Source organism: Thermobia domestica, chromosome 5, assembly GCF_964235325.1.
Source record: "Thermobia domestica chromosome 5, izTheDome1.hap1.1, whole genome shotgun sequence".
NCBI classification, from domain to species: domain Eukaryota; kingdom Metazoa; phylum Arthropoda; class Insecta; order Zygentoma; family Lepismatidae; genus Thermobia; species Thermobia domestica.
This window is the reverse complement of record NC_137458.1, coordinates 279077029-279104468: the sequence shown is the minus strand read 5'-3', so window position 1 is coordinate 279104468 and position 27440 is coordinate 279077029. Positions and strand designations below refer to the sequence as shown.

Here is a 27440-nt window from a genome sequence, read left to right as displayed (position 1 = left end):
GGTAATCCCAACATAAAAAAGCAAGATGTATGTTTATTATGAAACACTGAAGTATAAATGTAGTAAAAAATGCACAAAACTACAGCACAAGACATATCCGGTTTGCTATAAGGACCAGAATGTGTCGTGTAGTCGGGTCAAATGTTACGTTGCATGCTAAATCGAGTCTGGAGATTCCAAATAAAGATGTGAGATATTTCAAGTACGTAATCTCCGCGTGGGGTGCCCTGAGTAATTCGAAGAAGATGCACATACTTTATCATTAGTATTGATTTTACTCTTAACAACTTGACTTTTGACAATGTTTTGTTCTTGCAATAAGCTTTCAATCAGCCATCATCTTATTATAGGTTTTGAGATACGTTGACGACTTCACTTTTTTTTCATTGACTTTCCACTGATTTCAATATTCAATGTTTCGTGATTTACTACGTTCCATTCATTTTAGGACAAATTATTTTTTAATGTAGAATTCTACATACTCTCTTGTATATTTCAGTTGAATTTTAGCCATCTCCCTCTTTTGGTTTTTGAGATAAGTGAAGGAATTACTTGTTTTTCATTGATTTTCCATTGACATTAATGTTTCGTGCTTTTTTTTTTTCTATGTTCTACCATTTTAGGACAATCTGCTTTTGGAATATAGATTCTGCATAATCTCATCAGCTACATTTGAGCTGAATTTCAGCCACCTCCCCCAAAGCATGTTCACATCATTGCAACCGGATAGGTCCTTTGCACATACCTTTATGATAGGTCTCTCCCATTCACCCAGTTAAGAAACTTAGGAATTCTCTCTCGTCAATGTTCTTCATTGCTGTACCATTAACCTTTAATCTATTTCAGGAAAAGATTTGTGACAATGAAAGAATTATACTGGGATTTTAGTAACATTCGTACCATTACGGCAGAGAAGTCTACACATCTGTCATGGTTATTAGAATTTAAATGTTGGAATATTAAAAACTAAAACTTTTGTATTTGAGTGTACCATTACAAAAATTGTATCTGTGTTGTACTGGGAAAAATATCAGAAACGTCATACGACAAATAACTTTTTTAGAAAAACCCACTACGAAAATAAGCCACAAGGACTTATTACGTACTAGTTGTTTTTACGTTTCTGAACAGTGAAACTCCCCAAAGGGAGTTTCTCTCAGACTGATATATACAATTGAAAAATTACAACAAAATTCATTCCAAGCTCCGATTCCATTTTCGACGATGAACATCTTCAGCTTATACTACGTCGAGATTAGAGAGAGACATCCGAATTTGAAATGTCAGTTTTAACCTTTTCTTTTGATCTAAGTCTTCGAAGAAGTAATTTCTTCATGGTGGTCTCCTGCAAGGCGTCATTGATAATAGCTCTTAAAGCAAAACTCATTAGTAATTTTGATCATTTAATTTCTTATTATTTGAATACGCTGACTCTTTTAAGTTTACTTGATTAATGAAATATTGTTTGATTGTTGAATTCAACAAGTCTGCGTGATTGTAATAATGTTGTAACATGAAGTTAGTAAGAATCATTGTAATAAATCTATATTACCAGAATTCTTTCTTTTACATATTAAATATCATTTATAGAGCGTTATCATGAGGTGATACTACCACTATACGTTTAACACATTGACCGCTACTATATATTTTGACTTTTCTCATCTGTGCGCCATGGGAAACAATCCGCCACTAATACTTTATTTTCGCCTTTGTTTTAACCCCATAAATGTATAATTTTCTTTGTGTATGGTTTTGCATACACGCGGCGTGGATATTAAATTTTGATTTCTACGCCATATGTATGTAATAACATACAGACCTATTGAGCGAACGTGAAAAAGTGAAATATATATTTGTGTGTATGGAAAACCATACACGAGGTGCTGCATGAAGGAGCCGTGAGTATGGAAATCACTACACATGGCAGCCAACGTGTTAAAACACTAGCAAATGCATTTTTTTTAAATATATTAAACATTGCTCCCGACGGGGAATCGAACCCCGGTCTCCAGCGTAAAACATTGACAACAGCAGAAATATTTAGTGCTTGGAATCATGGTATGTGTTATTTTTCCTATTTGGAAATATGCTTCTACCACGCACAAGAGAAAAATTCCTATATTGAAGTAACTTCAGCATCAATTTCAATAGTTTCCCAATTTATGACCATTACCATTAATTGAAAACCGACAAGTCATTCCAAATATTAATATTTATTAAATAATGTTGTCTCGAAGGAGGAAAAATTTAAGATTTCATGTTTTTTCTTTTTGCAGTAGAGCAGCACGGCCACTAGAAATTGAATGTATGTCTTCTATATAGACATTAAATAACATTAATAATTTCTCTCCTAAATAATTGAATAACTCCCACACACTGTAAAACCTAGTAATGATAAACAGTAACCACCGCCGTAGCCGCAAGGGAATACCGCTTCTCGTGAGATCAGTGAAGTCAAGCAATTTTGGGTTTGGCCCGAGGAAAGATGGATGACTGTTGGTACTCATAAAATGGTTGGCACAGCGGCGTCCATTCAGCGTCGTGAGGACAATTGGAGAGCTACTTGACAGACAAAAGTAGCAAACTTCAGTCTACCGTAGAAAGCCAACATCAAAGGCGTAAGGAGCCAATGTGCTGAAAACATATCACTTCAAAAGCATGAGTGCCACAAGCCCACTGGTAGGCCCTGGCTCCTAAGGACTGTTGCGCAGAGTTTAGTTTAATGGTGAACAGTGGATGAACTTGCATTTTTCTCTGCCACAATATGCCACAACTAATTGTTACTCATTGAATTCCTGTTAAGTGTTTATTACATTTTGAGATAGAGAGGCGAAATTATTTTTGCAGGCGGATCCATAGATTTTACTGGAAAGAGGTAAGATTCATTTTCTCTTTTAGAACATGACCATTCTTGGTTTTTCATACCTACCATATTACATTTAACCCGTTTCTACTGCACAGAACAAAACAAAACATAATATAAACATTATAGAGAATAATATTTGTATGTTACATCATGCAGTAGAGATGTTGATTATATGCATAAGTAAGTTACCGAAAACAATGGTCTTATGTAAGTAATGAGAATTTCAAGCTTAAAGCAAGAACAAAAGTCAATTAATTTGCAATTGTTAAATGAGTCACATTTTAATATTTCAACACGTAATTGCTAGAACTAAAAAACTACTTCTAGTTCTTACACATTATGTATGGGGTAAATAAATAAAAAAAAAAAAAAAATGAAAATTGCATTATAATCAGGAAAGGTTTGGAAATTTTTACAGCTTATAGTACAAAACTAAATGTGTGATAATCTACTGATAATGCAAATCTTTGGCCATTTAAATACATATTCTATTAATAATTTACTCATATTATATACTTTGATTATAGTAATACATTACATTTCAAACATTTCTTTCATTTACATATATATTTATGTTTATTTATTAACAATATTCCCGATATAGCTGTTAAAGACATGTTATACTGAAAATAGCAACAAACACAAGGAAGAATTACTGAAAGCATGTCCAACTAGGATCTATATACTGTATCTAAAGGTATCCCGCAATATCCTGGTAAGACAGAAAATTCTAGTAAATACTCGAGTCAAGATTGCTGGTCACGAAATTTAAACCCAGAATCTTAAGCTATGTATGTTATGTTGGTGGGAACGTATTTAAGAACACTCCGTACACATTCGCACCAAAAAAACTGTGCATCTATACAGAGCAAGATGATCATAGCATTTGTAGCAGAGGAGGATGACCAGAGGCCAAGTTGTCAGACAATATGTTGCATGAACGCATATTGAGCAATTAAGTGACTGAGCGTGGCCAGATAGCGAGACTCCGATAAGTCGGGTGGTAATTTCTTACAATTACCGACTGTAGTGAGTCACGACGTACCAGTGGACAATCGATGTACAACACGATGGGAGACAGAAGATTCCTGCAGCAGAGATGTTTCCACTCGATATACAGGGGAACACTTGGAAAGATCGTTAGGCCAACATAACACGTAGGATGATGACACCAGTGATGTCAAAGCCACCACATCGTTTGCGAACTGTCACAAAGATTTATTTGAAAGCAATGATATTCATAGAGTCGTTTGTCTTAAAGACCGTGATGGCCATGTGCGTGTCTATAGTTGTGAAGATGAGCAGGAAAATCCAGCGTGTGTTCGCATTGATCATATAGGATCCACGTCTGTATTCTGGTATAATCTATATATATCTCGCTCGCTTCTGGTCAATTTGACTCGTATGTCGTTCATTCGTAACGTCATCAATCCTGTTTTCAGACCTTATCTCCACACTTTGCGGATTAAACTCGGCCCATAAACCAAATCTGAGTCCATCCGAGGCATAATATTGAACAGTAACAACATTACCCTGCGACAGATTAGTAATGTAACAATCAGCAGCAGCAGGCGTTTTGCGGAAAGGGCGATGAGCCTTCCAACATGGAGGACCAGTAGCTATTGCAGTTCCGAAGAACTGTGCGATGGATTCGCTACATTCCTGACTGTGGGTGGTTGAAGTGAGAAGCTCCACAGTCTGTGGCATAGCCCATATACGCCCAGAATGATTCTGCTGTCAGGTTGGGATTGGAAGGGCATCGTGCATCATGAGATTTTGCCGACGGACAGAACGGTAGATTCTAATCTGTATTCTTGACTATTAGCGCCAGTGCACCAAGCAAGTCAAAACGGTTGAAACTGGTCAAAGAAAAGGTGTTGTACAGCACGCTGAAAACGCAAGTACGGCTCTCAGAAATTAACAGAACGTGGCTGGAGGTTTTAATGCTTCTACTGTATAGCCCGGACCTGGCACCGTGAATTATAATTTGTTTCGGTCTCTGCAGAACTCCGTGAATGGTATCAAGTTCGTTTCAAAAGAAGTCTGAAAACTATGCGTTACACTTTTTTTTTTTTTTTTTTTTTACCAGAAACCACAGAAGTTCTGTAGTAACGGGGGATTATGGTGCTACCGGAAAAAGACAGGTAATCGAATAAAATAGTAGGTACGTAGTTTTATAATGTTAATCTTGAATCACAATAAATGCATTCTCAATTCTGGCCTCCAAAGTCTCAATACTCTTTGGATAACCTTTAAGCACTATGATGTTATGAACGTGCTCAATAACATATTCGGGATGTGCCACAGACGCAATCACCGTTTTGTAAACAAACTTTGCACCAAATCTTTCTACTGGGTGTTCTTAAATACGTTTCCATTAACGTATTTTACGCTCAAAAATGAAACTAGTAAAAATTTGGCTCTACTTTACCATTACAGAATATGAACCTTTATATCACAATCAAAAAACTTAATTTTCATTTAAAATTGGTAGCCTCAACCGACTCTTAACTTACAATGCATATCTTAGATTGAAGATAACGAATAAGGCGCTTACTCTCTAGTACAAACTGATTTAAACTAACATCAGGCAAAGTGAAGTAGAGCACAATCTAACCAGGATTTAATTAATATTTTAGTTAACTATTGTGAAAGCACAAATCGCATGCAGAAAGTGATTCAAGAAGAATAACCCAAAATTATACTATTTACATAGGAGAATTTTATTTAAACGTGTACATTATTTCTCCGAATTGCATGCATAAAGCAAACGGTACGTATCTCTTCAAGTAAGTGTGTCGGGATGTCTGGTTCTCAACCTTTTTTGACTGACGACACACTATATTTAATGCCTACGACATCCCGACAGACTTACTTGAGTTTTAAAAATTAACAATAATATAAATTTCAGTAGTTTAAGACTATGGCGTAGTAACTATGTAATATTGAGAATTGTTCCTGCCGTGACTGGAGGCGTTGACTAATACAGTATGTCTCAAAACTGATTTTAACTAATTATTCAATGCATCATAACTTTTAATTCTAATATTTAGTGAAAAATCTTGTGGGACTGTACGACACACTAATGTATCGCAACACACCGGTTGAGAACCACTGGTCTAATGAACAGAGTACAAACTTAATCTGTTGAGGATGATATGCTTAGTATCAAGTGCGCAGACAGTCTTGTGCACGAAGAAAAATGATAAATTCTAGGGATTTAAGGAAGTAAACTCTACATTTATTCAACCATACATTGTATTATTTGAAAAGTTTCAGGCTCTGGTGTATTGCAATACCCAAAAAGAAACATGGCCTTTTACAAGACAAACTTAATGTACTTCAAACGTTCTTTTATATCATGGAGACACTGTCCGAGTTAACCACCCTCTTGACGAAGCATATTATGAGAAAGGGTAGTATTATTGATCAGTAAGTTAAGTACAAACATATAGGAAATAAATTCTTGGATACAAATAAATTATATTAAATAAATTTACTTCTCTAATTGGGATGAAGGCTGGTTGTTATATTGCAATGGAAATTAAAATGTAAAGGCAACCAAGAAAGTTCTGTCGCTTTTGGTGGAGGTCTGTGTTCAATTGGCTCTCACACCAATGAAGATAAGACGAATGCGAAGGTTGAATGCGAATGGAGATAAGACGAAGGTCAGTTGTTGGTGTGGGTGTATCCAACATATTATCTGGTTGTCGTAGTTCAGTTACACCGTGAACTTGCGTAAGGACAGAGTGAACATGGTACCTCCACAGAGAATCATAAGGGCGTGTATGCTGTAAGAGTTCAAACTGGGATCAAACGCCGCTACAACGGGGCGGAAGATATGCTAGGCATTTGGTGTGGGTGTCGTGACTACGCGGACAGTGCAGCGGTGGTTTAACCAAGTTTAAGGATGGTGACGAAACACTCGAAGACGCATCACGTGCCGGAAGACCAACACATGTACGAAATGAATATCTTCAGGCACCAACTGAGGTGAACAGTGCCAGACACGTGAGGAATTGGGACTACAATTCAGTGAGAGCGGAGAAACCATTCGGCAGCACCTCCATCAACTTGGGAAGCACTACAAGTTGGGTCGATGGGTCCCACATGATTTGACTCCGGACCAGAAGGCAACGCAAGCAGACACCTGTGTTTCTTTGCTTTCTCGTTTGAGGAAGGAGCTATTTATGGACAGGGTGTTAACATGTGATGAGAAGTGGGTCCTGTACGATGCTCCGCGACGTCGGGCCGTCATCACTGGTTAGCATCTCATGAATCGGTTCGAAAACAACCGAAACCGGTATTGCCGAAGGTCCTCCTGTGTGTTTGGTGGACTGCTCGCGACATCGTGCATCGGGAGCTGCTACCAGCTGATCAGAGTATCAATACAACTGTGTACTGTTAGCAGTTGAGCTGTGTTCAAGAAAAACTCGAAATTCTGGAGCCAACACTTCCGAATCGCAAAGGGGTTCTCCTATTACAGGACAACGCTAATCCCCACGTGGCTAGGATGATCAGGAAGACCATTCTACGCCTTGGATGGGAAACAGGAGCGTCATTTCAGATTTTGCTTGGGGGGGGGCAAGACCCTTTGATATAAGTAAAATTTCGCATATTTCACTGATTTACTACTATTTAATTCATAAAATCTATAGAAATCTCAAACTCAGGAGGGGCAATTGCCCCTCCCTGTCCCCCTAAATGACGCCCCTGATGGGAAACACTAATCCGCCATGCTCCCCGGACACTGCACCATCCGATTATCACCTGTTCCATTCCTTGGATAATCACCTTAGAGGATGCCAGTTCAAATCCCTCGTAGAGATGCAAAATGCACTTGATATTTTCTTCGCTTCACGGCCCACCAAGTTCTACAACGATGGAATCCATGGCCTTCCAGAACGCTGGCAGATGGTCGTCGATGCTGATGGGGACTATTTTTGATCTTCCAGGTACATCTTAGGTGACATATCGATGTTCGAAGGTGGTGGGTGAAAAGGTGACAGAATTTTCTTGGTAACCTTCTATAACTGTGAAGCAAGAAATTGATACATTCAGAAGTTTAAGATTCCATATACTGTACGTATTTCAAGGAATAGCGATATTTTCGGAAATAAAGTAAACCAATCTCAACTAATATAGGTTTGTGGACTGTTTCTTATATTTTATATGACCAACCTCGAATGTGACTAATATGAATTGACATACGTTCTGGTGGCGGCTCCTGAGGTAAGTCACGTAAGTGTAAATTAATTTTATCGCTACAAGTTAAGGGGGAAAACTTACCTAATGTCCTAATAGGCTGTATATAGGAATTATGGCATATGTACGAGAAGAAGTCAAAGTATAGGAACTTGCAGTTTCTCGCACTAGGGTTTGGTAACACTGCTAGCATCCAGCGCCGAATTAGTGTCGTCTGCAACACTTCTGTGCAACGTGTCACTGTTATTCCCGCGTTAGTCGTTGGAGTGTAGCAGATTGTTAATATGGCAGTTCGAGCGTCGATCTACACCAAGGAGGAAAATATTCGTCGAATGTTAGCGCAGAATGCTGACAGGTATTTATCGCGAAGCAAGATCTGCGAATGGATAGAACGTTTCAAACAGAGAAGAACTTCTTTATGTAAAGAGCAAAGATTGGGCAGACCATAGACGTCAACGACTGAAGACGAATTTGAAAGTCGTTGAGAGTATGGTGATGGAAAACAGACGAATTACAGTGGACTTAATCGCCAATACTTTACATATCAGTCATGGTTCAGCGTGTTCAACTGAAGAAAAAGCTCAGAGGAAGAAGATTTGCAACCGTTGCAGAAGTCATTGATGCGGTGCAAAATTGGTTACAGGTGCAACTGAAAACTTTTTTTCGACGAAATAATAATAATAATAATAATAATAATAATAATAATAATAATAATAATAATAATAATAATAATAATAAACTTGTGAAACGTTGAGAAAAGTGCGTTATAGAGCAGGGATACTATGTAGAAAAATAATGTAATTCTAATATCTATCATTAGAATAAATGTACTTTTTCTCAAGTCCTTTTACTTTTTTGACTTTCCCTCGTATGTTTTCTTTACTTAGCTTGTAGCGACATTTTTAATTTTCACCGATATTATTTATCTCGAATTCAGCTGTCGGAAAACATGTGTAAGGCTTAAATGTATCAATTTAAGAGTTGTTATTATGGTTATGCTATGTTAACTCACGCGTAAATTGCACTATAGACCTACAACTAATAATATTACTACGTTAGAGTGTATAGTACTAGAAGCTTTACCATCTCCATTACCATGCCATTTTTCACAGAGCATACCATAGAATAAGCTACCCCATTCTGAAGTGTTTTATTTAGATAAGCAGTATAGTTGCTGTGCTTTTATTTGCCCACTGATAATATATATCACGTATCATTATTACCTCCATCTGCTGGGATGTTACCTATTTGTTTTTCTGTGTAGGCAGCCTCATCAGGTGTTGCTCTAGGAATCACTCCTGGATCACTGAAGCTTGTTCTCAATAGGGTGGCCATAACGAATATGAACAGGAGGCCACCCACTACTGGAATCGCTGGAGTTATATTAATAGCCAAATACGGACAGCTGAAATAAAGAAAGGAAATTTTTACTACATAGAAATAACTTCTTGAAGAAAAAAAAGTTTTAAAAAGATGGTAAAACATGAGCACATAAATAATCCATCTAGTTATTATGTATGACAAATGGAAGAAATAACAGATTTTATCTTAAACCAATTTCTTTACAGCAGCATTTCTTTTCCTTCTTTCTCTCTCTCTTTCTTTTCTTTTTCTTTTTTTTATAGGCAAGTTTGATTAGTTACAATATTCTACAGACTACCCTTTTTGTCTCTTTCGACAGGAAATACGTCAGGCATTTGGAGTTAATACCGTGCACGAACGCACCGCCAGGTATTGGTTCAAAGTTCGGGAGATCTAAGCCTTTGTGATGAACTCCGCAGTAGGCGACCACACCAGTTGAATGACGAGATCCTGACGGCAGACATAGATGAGAACAGTTAAGTCAAACGTGTGGTGCACTTGCGGAACGCTTCCAGGTTTTCGAGGAAACACACTTCATCAGCATCACATAGTAAAGGTATACGAGCTGAACAGGTGGATATTCCACACATTGTCGGCAGCCAATAAGGAACAAAGAATAACAGATTGTTCGTCGTTGCTGTCTTAGCACCGCAACGCATCCAACATTTGGCCGAGTAACGAAAAGCGGGTCCAGTATGACACTTGTTTTATCAAGCGTACCAAATATTGGTTGTCACCACGTAGCCCTGTGCCTCACATCTCAAGACCACCTCTGCACCTATGCAAGATGGACGACGAATTATGAAGTAACACACCAAATGAAGGGCCAGATTTTCAAGTTTTGATTTCATGGCTCAAAGTTACCGTTTGCTTGCTACGGAGCGCCATGGTCGCATACAAATGGTTACTGTTCAATAACATGCGCAGGCTGTGGTGTAATATGCTGAGACAAAATCTGATTTTGTCTCAGCAACGAAATTTCAGACAAGTGTACGGAGGACTCTAGTGAATAATATTCCAGAGTTACGAATCCGAATCCGTGATACGATTGCAACAGTAACACTGGACATGTGGAGATAATATGGCAAAAAGTTGAATACAGTAGATATTGTACGTGCTACTAATGGGGCACATGTGGAGGTGTATTGGTGTGTGGAAGATAAAATTTAAGAGTTTTTCTTGAGGTCTTAGAAATTTCACTTTCCTATCATTCACTTTTTCTATTTTACCTGAAATTAGGCAAATTTATACGGAACACCCCGTATATTTCTCTATATACAAAAGTTCTGACTGATCAACGCCCAGGCCAAACCGTTTAAGCTAGAAACTTGAAATTTGGAGAGTATATAGCATTTGTAACGTAAGGTACTACTAAGGAAGGATTTTTGGAAATTCGATAGTTGGGGGAAGGATAGTTGTTGCAATTATTGTAATAAGATTTCCACATCTCGGAATTCTTTAAGATTAGATATACTAATGAAATTTGTATTTTGACTTTTCATTTGCCACGGTAGGTCAAAGTGGGTCATGGGTCAAGTTTTCATTGACCCACGCCACCTTTGGACATGAGGGTGGCTCACTAAGCATTGGCGTAACTAGGATAATTTCCTAGGGCGGGGCATGGTTCCTGAAAATTGGAAAAGATCTTTTTTAGACCTTGTTTTATATATATATATATATATATTCCTTCAGAGTGCCCCTTACCCCGCACTCATTATCAACTCCAAGTTATTTAGTTCTCCTAACACAACACTGTCATGTAAGAGTACAGTGAAAATCTATTATATCAGAAAGTTGCTTAAAATTGTATATTCTCTATATTCTGTTGCTGCTAAATAACTACCTAAAATCTACCCTAGTTACGAAAACTCATATTTTTCGTAAACGTTAGCCGTCATGCTCTAAGTTTATACAGGGGTAAAAGTGAATCTGAAAAGGTAGGGGGACGGATAACGTCACATCGTCCCCTGTGCCTATCTTTGCCTTTTTTTTAAAGGAAGTGGAGGGACGCCGTAGATAGTTTTGGAAGTGGGAGAACAGTGTCCTCCTGCGTTCTCCTTTACTTTTACCCCTTCTCTTACATATAGTAGAAACACACAGAAATATACAAGCAATGACATAATTTAAAATTATAACTTTTTAAAATCAGTCATGGGCTAATATTTATTCACTGTATTTAACGTAAAGTGTAAAATCTTTTTATTTTAAGTTTTACAATAAATAATTGTCGTTTACTAGTGTTGCAGCTTAATTACACACATCTTTGCGAACAAAGAAATACAATCAATTTTTATACACAAAACATTTTTAACTTTTTAAAAAACAAGGTATATAAAACTACCGAATCGGAGAAATATAGTTGGCTAACTTCCCGTAAATCTTAAATATTAAAATAAAAAAAAAAATACTATTAGAGAGAAGCAGGTCACTGGAGGAGAAGACTTCTAGATGAGCTTGAGGGACTAGTTTTCCTATAAAAGATGTTTCCCATTATCTTTTCAATGAAATATTAAATTACACACCTTACAATTTAAGATTTTTGGGAGGACGTATGATAAGTGACCCTGATGGACATTGTACCTAGGTAAAATTTAAAACAAGAAAAATTTTATAAAACAAAAATTCTACCAGCAGAATTGACTGATGATAATGTTGATCCCAATATTTAACAGAGAAAGAAGAGAGAGAATATATTTCAACTCTTGTAATATTCCTAAGTTACATATGAGCTTTCTTAGCGTATTGTTGTAGTTACATCGTTAGCGTCAACATTCGGAAAATATGATTACAGCCAGGGGATACCCACGAAGAGGTCCACCGGACCCGGACCCTCAAAAAATCTTATTTTTAAAAAAATGATTGTGTTTTGTCTGTACCAGGGAGCACTCATGGAAAGTCCATCCGATTTGGACTGCATGAAATCTTAGTAACTTGACAGACATGTATGCACTTAATAAAACTATACTTGATTTAACAGTAAAATTATTGGTTTATTTCTGAAGAACAAAGAAAAATTTAAGTATTTATATTGGCCAATCAATAAGCACGAGAATTTCGCTGCATTTTCATGTTATATCGAAAAATGCCCATTTTCCCTTTTAGCTAAATTTAGATTAGGGAAATTTCCCTCAAACTACGAACACTGCTTGTTATTGCTGCAATACCCATGCAGGGGCGTCATTTCAGACTTCACTTGGGGGGGAAGGGGACAAGAGCACCACCGACATTAAGACTTTCACATTTTGTACTAGTATATTAGTAGGCAATCTATTAAAGTATATATATTCCTCAAACTCTTGGGGAGGGGCAATTGCTCCCTCTTGCCCCCCCTAAATGACGCCCCTGTACCCATGTAACTTTTACAGCATGAAACTAAAATATCAGGTTATCAGGAACATATTTTTTTTTCTTTAGCATAGCACAAATGCACTCCCTTTTCAAAAACAAAATAAAAAACGTGTTCCTCGGATGCACAACTTCCGCTACTTGGAAATTATTTATCGTTTACTCGGATCGGATGCAGAATAACGTCGTGTCTGTGTCTTGAAATATTGTCTCTCTCCCGACTTTCGACACCCTGCGCAAAAATTTTTGGGTCCGCGCCTAATTACAGTTTATACCTTAAGAATGGAACTACAAACTTCAGTTTATAAATAATAATAATAATAATAATAATAATAATAATAATAATAATAATAAACAAGAAGAAGAAAAAGAAGAAGGAAAAGCAACAAACGATATTGAATATTGACTTTTGAATAGGTTTATGCTTGTATGTAGCTGGCTTGTATGTAGAAAGTAATTGCTTGAGTTTGGCAGTTGAAGAGTTCAGCTTCTTTTTTCTTTCTTTTTTTCTTTTCTTTCTTTTTTCTTTTTTTTTTTTTTTAGTGTACCTGAATGATTTGCGCTGAGAATCTTAACTATTCAAACATTACTATGCTGTACATAAAATAACAATTGGACTGCAAACTGGTTTTTCATATATATGTAAACAAGAAAAACTTACATCATTACAAAAATAATTTACATAATAAAGCTATCAATTAAAAAATGCATATAGTGCAAATTGAGAGGTCGCTCTATAGTGCCCACTATCACATTGGTCCAGGAATTTTATTACATCCAGGCACCAGACCATATTAAAAAAAAAAAAAAAAAAAAAAAAAAAAGTCGATGGGCGGACGAGTATAGACACTATTAAACATCTCGAATGGCGAAACATCATTACAATTGTTATGCGTAAATTGAGGTAAATTAATAATATTATTTTCGTCCAGTAGAAAAATTCTGGGGAGGGCCAGCTTTGCTTCTGAGGGGGGCTGGCACCCCCTGAACCCTCTCTAGTTCCGCCTGTCACTAAGATTCCCATACCAGCTGTTCAAATTCCGTTCAGACGAATTATATATGAAAGACAAAAGTAGAACACAAAATATTTCCCATAACCAACACGTCGGGCCAGTGAATATTGATGCAAAGTTCAATTTTCAAGGAAGTACAACACGTCCAGCTGCAAACGCGAAGGAAAGAAATTTAAAATTTCTGTAATCAATATCGTCAATGTCTAGTTGTAGCCACAACCCTTATTTTTGCGCTATGCTCATTAAGAGATCTGTCGATTAATACAAATCTTTTTGTGAAATCTAATAGTGCGCTCTTTATTTAAGTGTCACATGATAACCGTAGTAACTGGATTACTTCTGTAAGTTTATTATTTTTGTGAAGCCGAAGTGTTTATTGTCGATAGGCTTCACTGTTTCCTTCAGAGTTATAATAATGGTATGCAAAATTTGCAACTTAAAAAAATAATGAAAAAGGAGCTGCGTGTCTTGTCTATTCCAATTACACTACATGCTTTTTCATGACTGTCATTGCTACGACGCAGCTATCACGAATTCAATTAAGACTTAGGGAGACACAACGATGAGAAGGGGGAGATATCTCCTGAAATGCGCTAGTCCATTTCTCGACAGATATAAGACATAAATCCAACTAGAGACACGTTAGTTCATCTGCAGGAACGACCTTGACTGACAAATTAAATTATTCATTACGTCAACTGATCCCTCGCGTTTGCTGCTCTACCATCATTTCAACTCAAGCAACTAAAAAAAAGAAAGACGACGCCTGCATTACCTATTAACGACCACAATATTCACTCGACTGCTGCTGGTTGGTACTCCTCGTACAGGTAATTGATGCAACAGGTATGCAATAACGACAGCTAGTTGCTACGGAAGGAGCGGAAACATGCGTTTACTAAGTGACAGCTGTTATTAACACAGAACTTAGGGATCCTGCAAGTGCAGTTGAGCAATATACAGGTTAGTCACCAAATGACAGAGACAATTCAGTCGCATGAAAGTTCCACAGACCAGTTATTGTAACAATTATCAGCCAGAATTATAAGCGCCGTATTAAGGACAGTGAGGGCTTCTAAACTCAGTGTTTGCCTCTTATAAACTGGTATAGAATACTGGACATAGCTTTGCTCCACATATGGATTTTGCTTAGAGAGGGTTAGCTGCTCTTCATATACAAAATTCTGATAATAGAGCTAGTTGTTTATTAGGACAAAACCCATACTTCCAACATAGCACTGCAACGTTTCCACAAGGTGTGGATAAAAAGTGCATGTACCTTTCTCGTTTGTCCTTTGCTTCCTCTCACAACGCCCATTTCACTGTTTGTCCCGTCGATATATGCATTATACACCATCAAGACTTCTTCCAGAAAATTCTGCCTGAGGAAAGGGGCAAATTGCAATTGCGAGGGGCTACAGTTGCACATTATTTGCTAAAAGACGTGTCCTGCACAAAAGTTACTTATAATCACAATTTACTTTTATCTTGTCTTCTACCTCCGGAAATATGCCCAAAAAAAAAATGTACACAATCCACTTCTTTCAGATATTTGGATCACCCTGTACATTGAAAGATAACACCACGTTTTTTTTCTTTCGTTCAGTTTAACGTCCCACTATTATACACCGAGGCTAAGAGAGATGGTGATGATGAAATAGATGATAACGCTGAAATGACGAAAGTGAGAGCAAATGGGAGAACCCTAAGAAAACCTACGCACGCTGTCTTTGTCCATCACAAAGCCTACTGGGCAGGAGTTGGTATTGAACCAGGGACACCATGCGCCAGCGCTGAGCGCTCTACCACTGAGACATCGCTGCCCCATTATGCCTTCATAACAAAAGAATAAACGTAAGTAATAAGTTATAAAAATCCTTGACAACAGAACCGGCCTTGACAAACGTGTAATTCAAAATAATCCATAATAATAAAGAAAGCTTATAATTATTTCAACCTGAAAATTTATTCAGAAACTACAAAACAACACTTTACGAAGACACCATTTCTTGATTCTATTAGAAGCCATAAGACACAATGTATAAAGAAAACAACTTTCGGGTAAACATAATTCCACTATTTTAATCAATTCCGCGTTCACCGTCTGCACGAAAGCTGGCAATAAACCTAAGAACCATAACATGCAGGTCAAGTTGAAACGAAAAAACAGTATGCTTTTTCTTATTATCGCACTCTCTTAATCAGAACTAATATGCAACCTTATTTAGTAGTCAAGGCAATTTTATAAAGAACAAGGAGAGAAAGTATTCAGGACATGGCCATCATGCAGTGATTATTACAAAATACGGTGAATAGTTAAGACAAAACGGTACAATAAGTACTACATGATTACAAGAATTACCGTATGTATTCGCTATGTAAGTTAAGAAAGGCCTAAACTTCCTTCCTAGCGATTTTTTTTTTTTTCATTTGAGCTTTTAAAAGCACTTTCTATTAAAGATTAATACAAGTGTACAAAATGTTACTGCAGAGAGTTCTTTCTTTTTCTTTTTTTACTATAATAATGTACACTAGATTCTAAATCAGGTTTTTTAAACAATTTTCTGATTTAAAAATTAATATGAAATTCCTTTAAGTTTTGAAATACTTTTTCGTTTATTATTATTTTTTAAATTTACAGTTATTACAGTGAAACCACTGAATAGCAGATACCATTATGACGATTATTTGTCCGTAAACGAGATATGTCCGTTGCTGAGAGGTTACACAAATTTAGATTACCCAGCTAATTGTATGACATATGCAGGAGTTTGTGTATTAGTTATAGATGTAAATATAGGCTAATATCGAAATATTCTGTACTCAGTGTTGGAACTACTGGAGATTTTAGAAACAGTGCAACAGGACTAGTAGTCTTTACTGAAGTTTTATTAAGAATTGACAATTCTTCTTTATCCTCGAAGTTACAGGGAAAAATACAAGCCTCAGAAGGAAAAGGAATGGAAGTCACGAAAGGAAGGAGTTCCGGAAAGGTAGAATTTTTGCCTACATGACTGGTTCTCCCCGATTTTTAGTCCTAGAAGTTTTCTAGTATTTCCAGGAGAAAATAATTTACGAGGGTAGTCCCAAAAGTACCAGATCTGACAAAGAAAGATAAGAAGAAAAAAACTAGTTCTCAGCATAGTCTTCTTTTAGCTCGGTACACTTCCCCAGCGATGTTGAATAGCTTCGATACTCTGTTTACAGTGTGAACCGTCGAGCTGCTCAAAATAGTCAATAACCGCTGACTCCATCTCTTCATTGTTGGCAAATCTCTTACCACCGAGCCATTTCTTTCAAGTTCGGAAATAGAAAATATTCCGAATAAATATGACCCATCTTTTCCATGTTAAAAATTCATTGAGAGCGTTCACTACTGATAGGTGTTAAATAATCTTCAAAATTCAAACTTAGGTTTTCTGTATAAGATTGGTACTTTCGACCATAATAATATTTTTCAAACAACCATCGCTATCTATACGTTAGGTCGGGTACTTCTGAGGCTACCCACACATTATGGACGAAAAAAAAAAAATAATTGAAGTTCAACTTGGAATTGTTGTGTGGGTGGTTTATTTGGTCATTGACTAATGACAGATACTTTGGAAAAGAGATTTTTCTGTCTATGGATTTTTTTTAAATATTAGAGATATATTTAATTGTGGAATGTATTTTCTGTGTTATGATCAAACAATCATTTCTGTTTGTTACGTAGAAGTTAGTAAACGGTTGGAGGAAAGATTGTGTCGGTAAAAGTGAGGGTTCTGTCCCTTAAGAATATATATCAGGCGTTGGATGGCAAAGTGGCGTAAGTCACTTTTGAGACATTTTGAGGTATTGAGACTTATGCCACTTTGCCGTGCAGGGTCATCGTGAATTCAAATTTACGTTCTTTATGCTTCCATCTCGTGGCCTATTTTTAACTCTGAGATACGCAACTTTGCTATCCAACAGGTAATTGTTTCAAGTTCAAGGAAACGGCTTAATCTCATTTTTTAAAAAATGAGTTACGCCACTTTGCCATACAACGCCTCATATTATTGCAGAGACAACAAAAAAAAAAAAAAAAAAATCTGTCCGTATTATGGAGCTGTCCGTTAAGGAAAGCTTCGCTGTACTAGCTACTTGGAAAGTATCTATAAGCATCAGAGTAAACAATTACAATAATGCTAAAATATGTACTATTACTATATGGATAAAGTTTAGGTGATTTGCGGACTCGGAGTTTCTGAAATACAAAGTAAAATTTTAAGAAGTTAAGTGCATTTTCTATTATATAAGATTAATATGGAACTGTGCGGCATATTACTCCAGAGGAGGTTTTTCTTATTTTCACTATAATTCACATTAAATTTGAAACTAGATTCTTTACGCAAACAATTTTTGATTCAAAAATCAATATGGAATTCCTTCGAGTTTTAAAATATTCTATCGCTTATTAGTTTTTTTTCTGGTTATTTTATATTGTACAAAACAAACTTCCAACAAGGAGAAGTACTCTGCTGATTATGTTCTGTCCAACAAGTGTTCAATGTGGCTATCAATTGCAACACGGGCATCAAAGTGATACGAAAATTTCTCCTAGACACAATACACCATACTAGATCCACTGAGTTGGTAGTCAAAATCACCTTCGAAAAGCGCGCTTGTAACAATCGAGCCTTGTTTCGAGAACCCAAGAACGCAGAACTCGTCTTTTGCTGCTGCTTGTCTGTTTCAATAATCCAGATTGCCCTGCTGCCAATTAGAAATTCTCTCTTTCAAATGGTCAATGACTCGTTCCGTGATTGCTTTATTGTTGAAACTGAGCGTCTCTTTCAGCACCGAAGCTACTATATAAGACATGGGATTACAGATTAACGTAGGATCCGAACGACACGAGCTCCCATCTGGAATCGAACCCGGGTCTCCCGCGCCGAAGGTGAACGCTCTAGCTCAACTCATTCAGTGATGCTTGAGGACCACGAAATAGCGCTCCGAAATCGGTTCATTATTTTTGAATAGCCGTATACATTGATTTCTTTAAAAGGAGAATTTTCAATTCTAGTGAGAACATAATGGGTGTAAAAAAATGAAATGAAATTTTTTAGTTTTACGTCCCACGGTTATGCCGGTTAGGCTAAAGGAGACGGTGATGATGAGGGATGAATGAAATGGTAGAAAGAAGAAAGTGGGAGGATACGGGAGAACCCCGAGAAAACCCACGCACACGGTGTTTGTCCACCGCAAAGTTCACTTGGCGGGGACTGGGATCGAACTCGGGACCCCACGCACCAGAGGTGAACGCTCTACCATTGAGCCACCGCGGCCCCCATAATGGGTGTAGAGAGTGAGCGAGAGAAAGAACAATATTCACAAAAATAAAAACATGTAAGTTGTCGCTCTTGTTGAGGGAGAAGAAAGAAGAAGAAAAAAAACATTTCTCCGAAGAAAAAATGAAATTGTTGAGTTTTACGTCCCACGGTTATGCCGTTTAGGCTAAAGGAGACGGTGATGATGAGAGATGAATGAAATGGTGGAATGAAGAAAGTGGGAGGAAACGGGAGAACCCCGAGAAAACCCACGCACACGGTGTTTGTCCACCACAAAGTTCACTTGGCGGGAGCAGGGTTTGAACCCGAGACCCCAAGCATCAGAGGTGAACGCTCTACCACTGAGCCACCGCGGCCCCCTATTTCTCCGAAGAATGACGATGTGGCCACTTATGGGCGTGACAGAATGTAAAGAAATAATGGTGAATCACCAAACAAAATAACGGGTGGTAAGACTAGTTGAGGATAAAAAGGAAAAGTTTTCAAGGCAAAACTGTTAGTACAAAGCTGATGGAAGTCAGAGGTGAAGGGCATCAGCAACTGATAATGTGTATATACACATCTGCTTTGTCTTAAGATGTTCCAATTGAATATAATACGAAGACAGGGATGGAGGTAAGGGTGAAGAAAAGGCAAACGCACTCCAGAATTTTGATTAATACCGAAAATACAGATACAAGAAAAGCTGGCTTTTTTGGGGGGGAGGGGGGAGATTCGCTTTTCTTTATGATTGAAGTGCCACCTTTGTGTTCCTGTAGTAGATTCTATAATTGAAAAGTAAATTCACAACATTCACTACATGTAATTCGTATGTTCTGAGTAGAGCTGACTATCTTTATTGGTTTTTGAACTGGCATTTCATAGGCAGCCATCAAGTGTAGGTTATGGAATCCAATATATTACAAGGCTCATGTTGGTTCCCTAACTAGTGTATCAAATTTCTGAAAATTATACATCTTATGTCAGTTGTACGGGTTGTCAAAATTCAAGCTGGCAGACAATCATAAACCAAGAAAGAGATAAAAACCCATTTGTGATTTAGTATTAAATTTCGTTGTTATATTCTATTTCAGAACAATGTAACTTTATACTCTTCTCGGACTACCCAAAGGTCCTTTTCCGGAAGCTCTCCAACTAACATTCTATAAATACCACAGATCTTCTGAAATGTTGTACATATACATAAGAACGATTACTACAGAATGTTTTCAGTCAGTTTCGCCATACCTTATAATAATAAAAAAAAAAAAAAAAGGCCTAAAATTGACATCGACCGAGTTTCTCGAAATATCTGCCACAAGATATTTATATTGCTGGACAATTTATAGAACCTCTTCGACACAACTTGGAAAATGAAACGTATCCGGAAAACTGGAAACGCCAGACGTGACTAGCACAGGATAATTCTGACATAAGATAAAGAAAAACATTTTAATTTTTTAAAAAAAAGATCAGTTATGACTTTGGTTATTTCATGTTGTTCTTGATCGTTTCGAGCGTTAGAGAAATTGCTCACAGAACTCCTGTGCTTCCGTTGGTCGCTTTGCCTTCCTATGAGAGTACTTAAGACCGACAACGGTTAATATTAATGAAGTAAACAAGGACACAGATACACACAGTGACATAATATAAGGTATACCTCCAGATTTCCTTTGCTTGCGGTTTGTCTTATTTGAAAGTTAGAACATCTTTGTCATGTTTCTCGTGAACGATGTCTCTGTTGCGTTATTTTCATGTAAGTGTGGCTGACGTCAATTCCTCTACTGGATATGAATTGGACGATGATTATAAATTTCCCGCAAAGTGAAAATTCAAATGTATATAATATAAAGTAGTTCATGTCACTTCCTTGTAAGTACTCTCCAATAAACATATGCACAAAAGCTCGTGCCTACTGTAAACGCATGAATTATTTCCAAACTTCTACGCAGGATATTAGGTAAAAGCAGTAGTGTCACGTGCATACCCCGTGAAGGAGATTGGTTCAACTGAATGATGTGAAATTAACATAACCTCTAGGTATAGTAGGGTGGCGTACTACCAGAGGGCAATTCAAAATGAAAAAATCGTTAAGTTTTACGTCCCTCGATTATGTTGGCTAGGATAAAGGAGACGGCGATGAGAAATGAATGAAATGGTGGAATTAAGAAAGTGGGAGGAAACGGGAGAACCCCCAAGAAAACCCCGCACATGGTGTTTGTCCACCACAAAGCTCACCTGGCGCGAGCTGGAGGAGCAATTCACCTGTAATAACTTCCCTATAGGAATACATTGGAGGGGGGCATATCTTCGGATCAATTGGACCACTTCATCAACAAATTCGTAACTCTTGACCCTCAACATCCTAGCCAAAATTCATGGTGATCCATCTAGGGATGGCCACAAAGTTTCGGTTCCGCCGGGAACCGGTTCTCGGAGATCCGGTTTTCAGAACCGGTTCTGGAACCGGCTCCGGACCTGGATCTGAAAACCCGGTTCCAGAACCAGATCTTAGGAACCGGTTCCAGACCTGGATCCGAAAACCCGGTTCCAGAACCGGATCTTAGGAACCGGTTCCAGACTTGGATCTGAAAACCCGGTTCCAGAACCGGATCTTAGGAACCGGTTCCAGATCTAGATCTGAAAACCCGGTTCCAGAACCGGATCTTAGGAACCGGTTCCAGACCTGGATCCGAAAGCCCCCAAAGACCCGTAAAGGAGGCACAAATTTCACCTTCAAAACACTGCAAAGAGGACCACGCGCTTGTGCCCTCCCCGCCCAAACTCTCTTGTGCTCCCAGAAAAAAATTTGGGGCCACCAGTGTTTTTTTTTTTTGTTTTTATTTTGGTCCTCCAGTGGGTGTTTAGCCAAATGAGTTGGCCATTTTGCCTGTTTTACCATTGAGTTTGCCAGTTACCCAGTTTATTTAGCCAAATGAGACAAGCGGCCGCCGCCTGGCGCCTCCTATCGCTTCCACCATTTCATCTAGCACACTGTTCACAGCCTTCCAGCAGCTCGGGTTTAGCTTAGGGATCGTCACAAAGTTTCGGTTCCAGACCTGGATCCGAAAACCCGGTTCCAGAACCGGATCTTGAGAACCGGTTCCAGATCTGGATCCGAAGAACCGGTTCTAGATCTGGATCTGAAGAACCGGTTCCAGGCCTGGATCCGAAAAACCCGTTCCAGACCTAGATCCGAAAAACCGGTTCCGGAACCGGATCTTCTAGAACCGGATCCGTTCAGACCCGAAAACCGGTTCCAACAGGAACCGGTTCTGGCCATCCCTAGATCCATCAAGAGATCTTGAGAGTTTTGTCTCCCGGATACATGGACAGACAGGTAAGTATATTATGTAAAGAGTTTTGGTTGGTAAACCAAATAAACTCGGGAAGTTTAAGAACTGAGAGTCGCCGTCGACATCAGTGGACGCAAAAAACTACTAATGCGCCGCACTGTATCGCTACTGTCGTAGCAAGTGTAAATAGTTCTGAGCTACAGTTTCCGTTTTATTCCAGTAGAGGTGCTGTTGTATATCTAAACAATAGTTATTACGTACAATAGTATTGCAATTTAAACACATTTTATTGAAAAGTTTCGTATAACTTTATCCTGTATAGGACCCAAAACTTCATATGGGACACGAATTTAACATGTACAGAAGAGTATTGCGAGATAAAAACATTTGAATAATTCAGCTGATATAACGAATCTTTTAATTGTGGGATTTTCACCTTTGAATTCGGAGGATTCGTTTTTTCAGAGTGATTTCGCGAAGTTTATCTTCTAGTTACCGAACGAATTCTTAGTTGGTATATTACGTTGCTTTTACTGGAATATGTCCCACTATTATTGTAGTGTAAGTGACATCCGTTGGCAGCCAACCAATCAAATTAAAACTATATCACCACAGGAAGTTTCAATGCTTATCTGCCAAGCATGGTGGTTAATCATGATCAGGAAATGAGAAGTGAACTATGGTTTGTCAGAATTTTGCTATCGGTATCTCCCTTCATAACGCTATCGTAACAACAGTTCTGTCTTTTGCGCAATAAAGGGTCAAACTAGAACTCGTGAACTCTGTAGTATTTCAAGTATGGCACGACCCAAGAACTACATTCAATAAATTTTCATTTTATTTACTTATTTACGAACATATTTCCAGATACAGCTGAACGCCAGTTTACACTGGAATATCTAACAAATCTGGAAAAAATAAATAAATAAATAAATAAATAAATAAAAATAATAATAATAATAATAATAATAATAATAATAATAATAATAATAATAATAATAATAAACATTAAGTAATAACAAGAAAGGTTGAAAATAGCTGATTAGAATGTATCCATTTAAAATGACATCGTAGTGCTGAGTTATATGCAGCTTCAGACTTAAATCTACAGGTGTACGTGACATTTCACTGCATAACTTCGGAAGCCCGTAGAACAGAGCGTTGAACTAGGCCTACTGACAGTCTAGGTCGTACTATATGATGGAATTCGGAAATACAATTCTGAGAGTAGCGTTTCGGATCTGAGTTGGCTATGTGTGAGTTCGTACCGAAATTTTAGATCACTGATTTTATGACGAGTGTCAGAAGTTGAATATTTATTGTTCGTAACAGTTCGAGTTTTGTCATCGCACGTATGCGAGGTACTCTGAAACGTATTATTGCTACGAATGAGTTTAAAACTGGGTTTAATCGATATAGGCTTGTAGGAGCTGACATTGTCCAGATAAATGAACCAGGAGAAATTATTGCCCTGTACAACAATGCTAAGGAAGAGAGGTTCCGTATTTCTGTTAATCTGTACAGAAGTCCTAGAAGACGCATTATAACATTAATGAGTAGCCAACATCGTTTACCGACTGTCAGTGGAGTATTTAAGGGGGGGGGGATTCCGAGCTTAAGGCCTCCGAAACTTTATTTACTATTTTAAAGTAATTGAAATATTTTGCAATTTTCACATTTCCGGAATAAAGTAAACAAAGCCCCCCCCCCCCGAAACAAAATCGTAAATACGCCACTGTCGATTGTGATATATTTGAGAGCGCATAATAGGTAGATAGAACAAGATGTCTACTAAAATTCTGAAATGAAATTTCGTGAGCTTTTCTTTTCCAAACCATAAAATTTCGAAACATTCAAAAACTAATAACAGTACCTATATTCTTTAGCACTTATCTAGGCCCTATGTTATCTCTACTTTCCAAGGCTGTTTCCTGGAGCGATAAAAACTTGGTGTCTTCTCACAGTTGAATATACTGGTTAGATGCATAGATGGTTTCGGCAATGCGATGCGATTTGCATCGCTACTGCTCAATGATGCCAGAAGAAGGACAATCTCAAGAGTGAATTTGAGTGCGAATTAGCAAGAATTTTCATGCATGCGATAGAACCATGCTTTGCTTGCGATTTGGTATCGTCTAAAGCCGACCTAGACATTTTTGGCGGTGAATCTTGACGTCTTACAGAGCAAAATTTTTGCAGTCTACTTATATTTGTACAGATAACAAAAAAATCGTGATCCGAAAGCTACATTTCTTGACTTTCATGACCGTTTTCTGATTTCATGACTTTCGTGACCGATAGACACCCTGCAAAACATGTGCTTCTTTCTGCACACCTTCCCATTTCGATAGCCAACAATAGTACAGGTCTTACGTTAACTATAGGTTCTACCTTATATTGTCAAAACTGTACGTTACAATCCAACAAAACATTATTTCAGTTATTCAAAAATAATCCATTTACATCATTCCAGTGTCTTTTGAACATTATTTTTTGAGCAAGACATAAAATTAGATTGGATAAAAATGATCATCATAGGACAAGAAATGGTCCATCAAATGAAGTACATACATCTGACAGCACGAAAATCTGAACGCACTGCAGTTCATCTCTACATTACTGATCTTTGCAATATTGTAGAAATGACACAAAGACAGTGAAAGTAGCAAAACTCTGAAGAGAGATTCATTAATACACATAAAATAATAGAAAAGGATATCGAGTATTTTCAAATCTTCGCACCAGTAACTTCTGTTTATCACGTGTTTTAATTCACTTAGAAAAATATACACTGAAAAATTATTTGTTATAAAAGACGAGGTTAGTTAATAATAATAATAATAATAATAATAATAATAATAATAATAATAATAAACTTTTCTATCCCAATAATAGTTTTGCCTTTGGTGCGAGCGGACTTATTGTACGTCAACGTATTACATAGCCTCAACGCTCAAAAGAGGCATAAGATTCAAATAACCAAATAAAATATTTCTATCAATGTTATCTACGCAAGGTACCCAGAATTCCCTATACGGATCCTATCTGTTATCTTTGTTATCCAATTTATACGCTTAAACGATCTGGATTGTCCAATACAAAATAATTCAATAGTTCATGTACGTACGAAAATTTTGTTGCAAAACACACGAATGTTTTCGGTTGTACTAAAGAGCTTTATTCTGAGCATTTCACGGTCTTAACTCGTGAATATTTATGTTCAAATTACAAGATTCACTGAATTTCATTAGTATTTTCTTCTGTGAAGATCTGTTTTGTTTTCAACAAAAATTTTTATACCTGTAAGGAACGACTTTATTATGATAATTTCCTTGGAATCACGCTTCCCATTTTTCTTCTTTCTATAAATGGAAAGTTGTCATAAAATACGCAGCGAAGTGTTTGATTAAGAAAGGAATACAAATTGCTACGTTTGAACTTCTAATTATGTACTAAGCTTGATTCAGACGCATTTCTCTCCCTACACAGCAACTACAGTAACACACACACACATATTATATATATATATATATATATATACGCGCAGAAAAAAAAACTAAACTTAATTACAATAGGGGTTACTACCATCTGAATACCAGGATCTACGCTACAAAGAAATAAAGAACCCCAACCAAGGCTGAGGAAGAATTGGCTCGCGGTAGAAAGATACGATACGGAATCATCAGACTCCATTATCACTTTCCTTTTTTCTCTGAGCCCGATTTAATCATTTTGAAAACATTATGTGGCTTGTATTTTCCAGTATTTATGGATTTCGTACTTGCTTTAGGATCCAAATTTCAAACTCTCATTTACAAGACTGCTTATCATGTATATTGATTAATACTATTGAGACCGGCTATTGCTTACTCGCAGATATAGGTATATACACAAGAGCTATATAAATGCAGTAGATACAATAAAATAGCCCTATGTAAGCACAAAGAATTTTTACATTGAAGTAATACGGAATACGAAGAAAAATGAAATGAAATCTGAGTTTTACGTCCCACGATTATGCCGGCTAGGCTAAAGGAGACCGTGATGATGAGAAATGAATGGAATGGTGGAATGAAAAAAGTGGGAGGAAACGGGAGAACTCCGAGGAAACCCACGCACGCGGTGTTTGTCCACCACAAGGTTCACTTGGCGGGAGCAGGGTTTGGACCCGGGACCCTATGCACCAGAGGTGAATGCTCTACCACTGACCCACCGCGGCCCCCGGAATATCAAAGAATGCACAAATGAATATAATTAAAAACTCCTCTTGAGATACATCATCGCACTCTAATATCAAGATTTCAATCTGTTTGATTTTCTATTAAATTTGATGCATTAACTTGCTGTTATCCTGCAGTAGGCTTGGTCCATAAATAGGAAAACAAGCGAGTGTAGGGAAACAACGCAGAATAATCCGTGTGCATTTTCCTGAACATGATAGGCCTTATGCAGAGTGGTTTTGACGTATGATTAGTGTCATACTAAAGGCTTGACTACTGCAGGAAATGTGTTAGTCGAACTTTTTAGTATGGCACTAAAATTACGCATCATAACGACTCTGCATTAGGTCCGATATGTCGAGCACGTCGCTGGTATGGCAAACATGAGTCGGTGCATTGTTCGGAAGTCCATAGGAAAGATCCTTTTAGTTGGCCAAGAAACTAAGACATTAAAATAAAGATTAATTTTATCGAAGCGGCAATTAATTGTATTCATATAGTATAAAAGAATCCATGGCATTTGCATAAATTAAGACTAGTTATTTTGAATCCTATTGAAAAATGGAACTATTTATATATTCTGTTATGATTTAAAAACAGCTAATTTGTCGGAAATTTAGTTGTACGTCCCACGATTCTGTCCTTGAAGTAAATGATGAAAGTTTTATGTATAACCTCGTGCTCTGAGTGGGATTCGAGCCTGGGTCAGCTAGATCTTGCGATCGCCAGCCTGATTATAGACGTATCTAGAATTTAAAATTGCTTATTTTCAGTGCTTACATATTACATCAAACAACACTACAAGATATGAAGAAAAAAACTATTTCCGATTATATTCA

At 37.4% G+C, this 27440-nt stretch overlaps 1 protein-coding gene across 3 annotated transcripts in view; it reads right to left on the bottom strand.

Annotated features, from left to right (window-relative positions):
• The window catches only part of app (Palmitoyltransferase app), a 307459-nt gene that overhangs the window by 71797 nt on the left and 208222 nt on the right, over positions 1–27440 (bottom strand). For 2 of the 3 annotated variants that reach the window (XM_081760136.1, XM_081760138.1), the window contains one exon: positions 9298–9479. In XM_081760136.1, the coding sequence (XP_081616262.1) occupies positions 9298–9479 (182 nt within the window). The remainder of the gene's footprint in view (positions 1–9297; positions 9480–27440) is intronic. The other variant, XM_081760137.1, reaches the window with a different exon arrangement.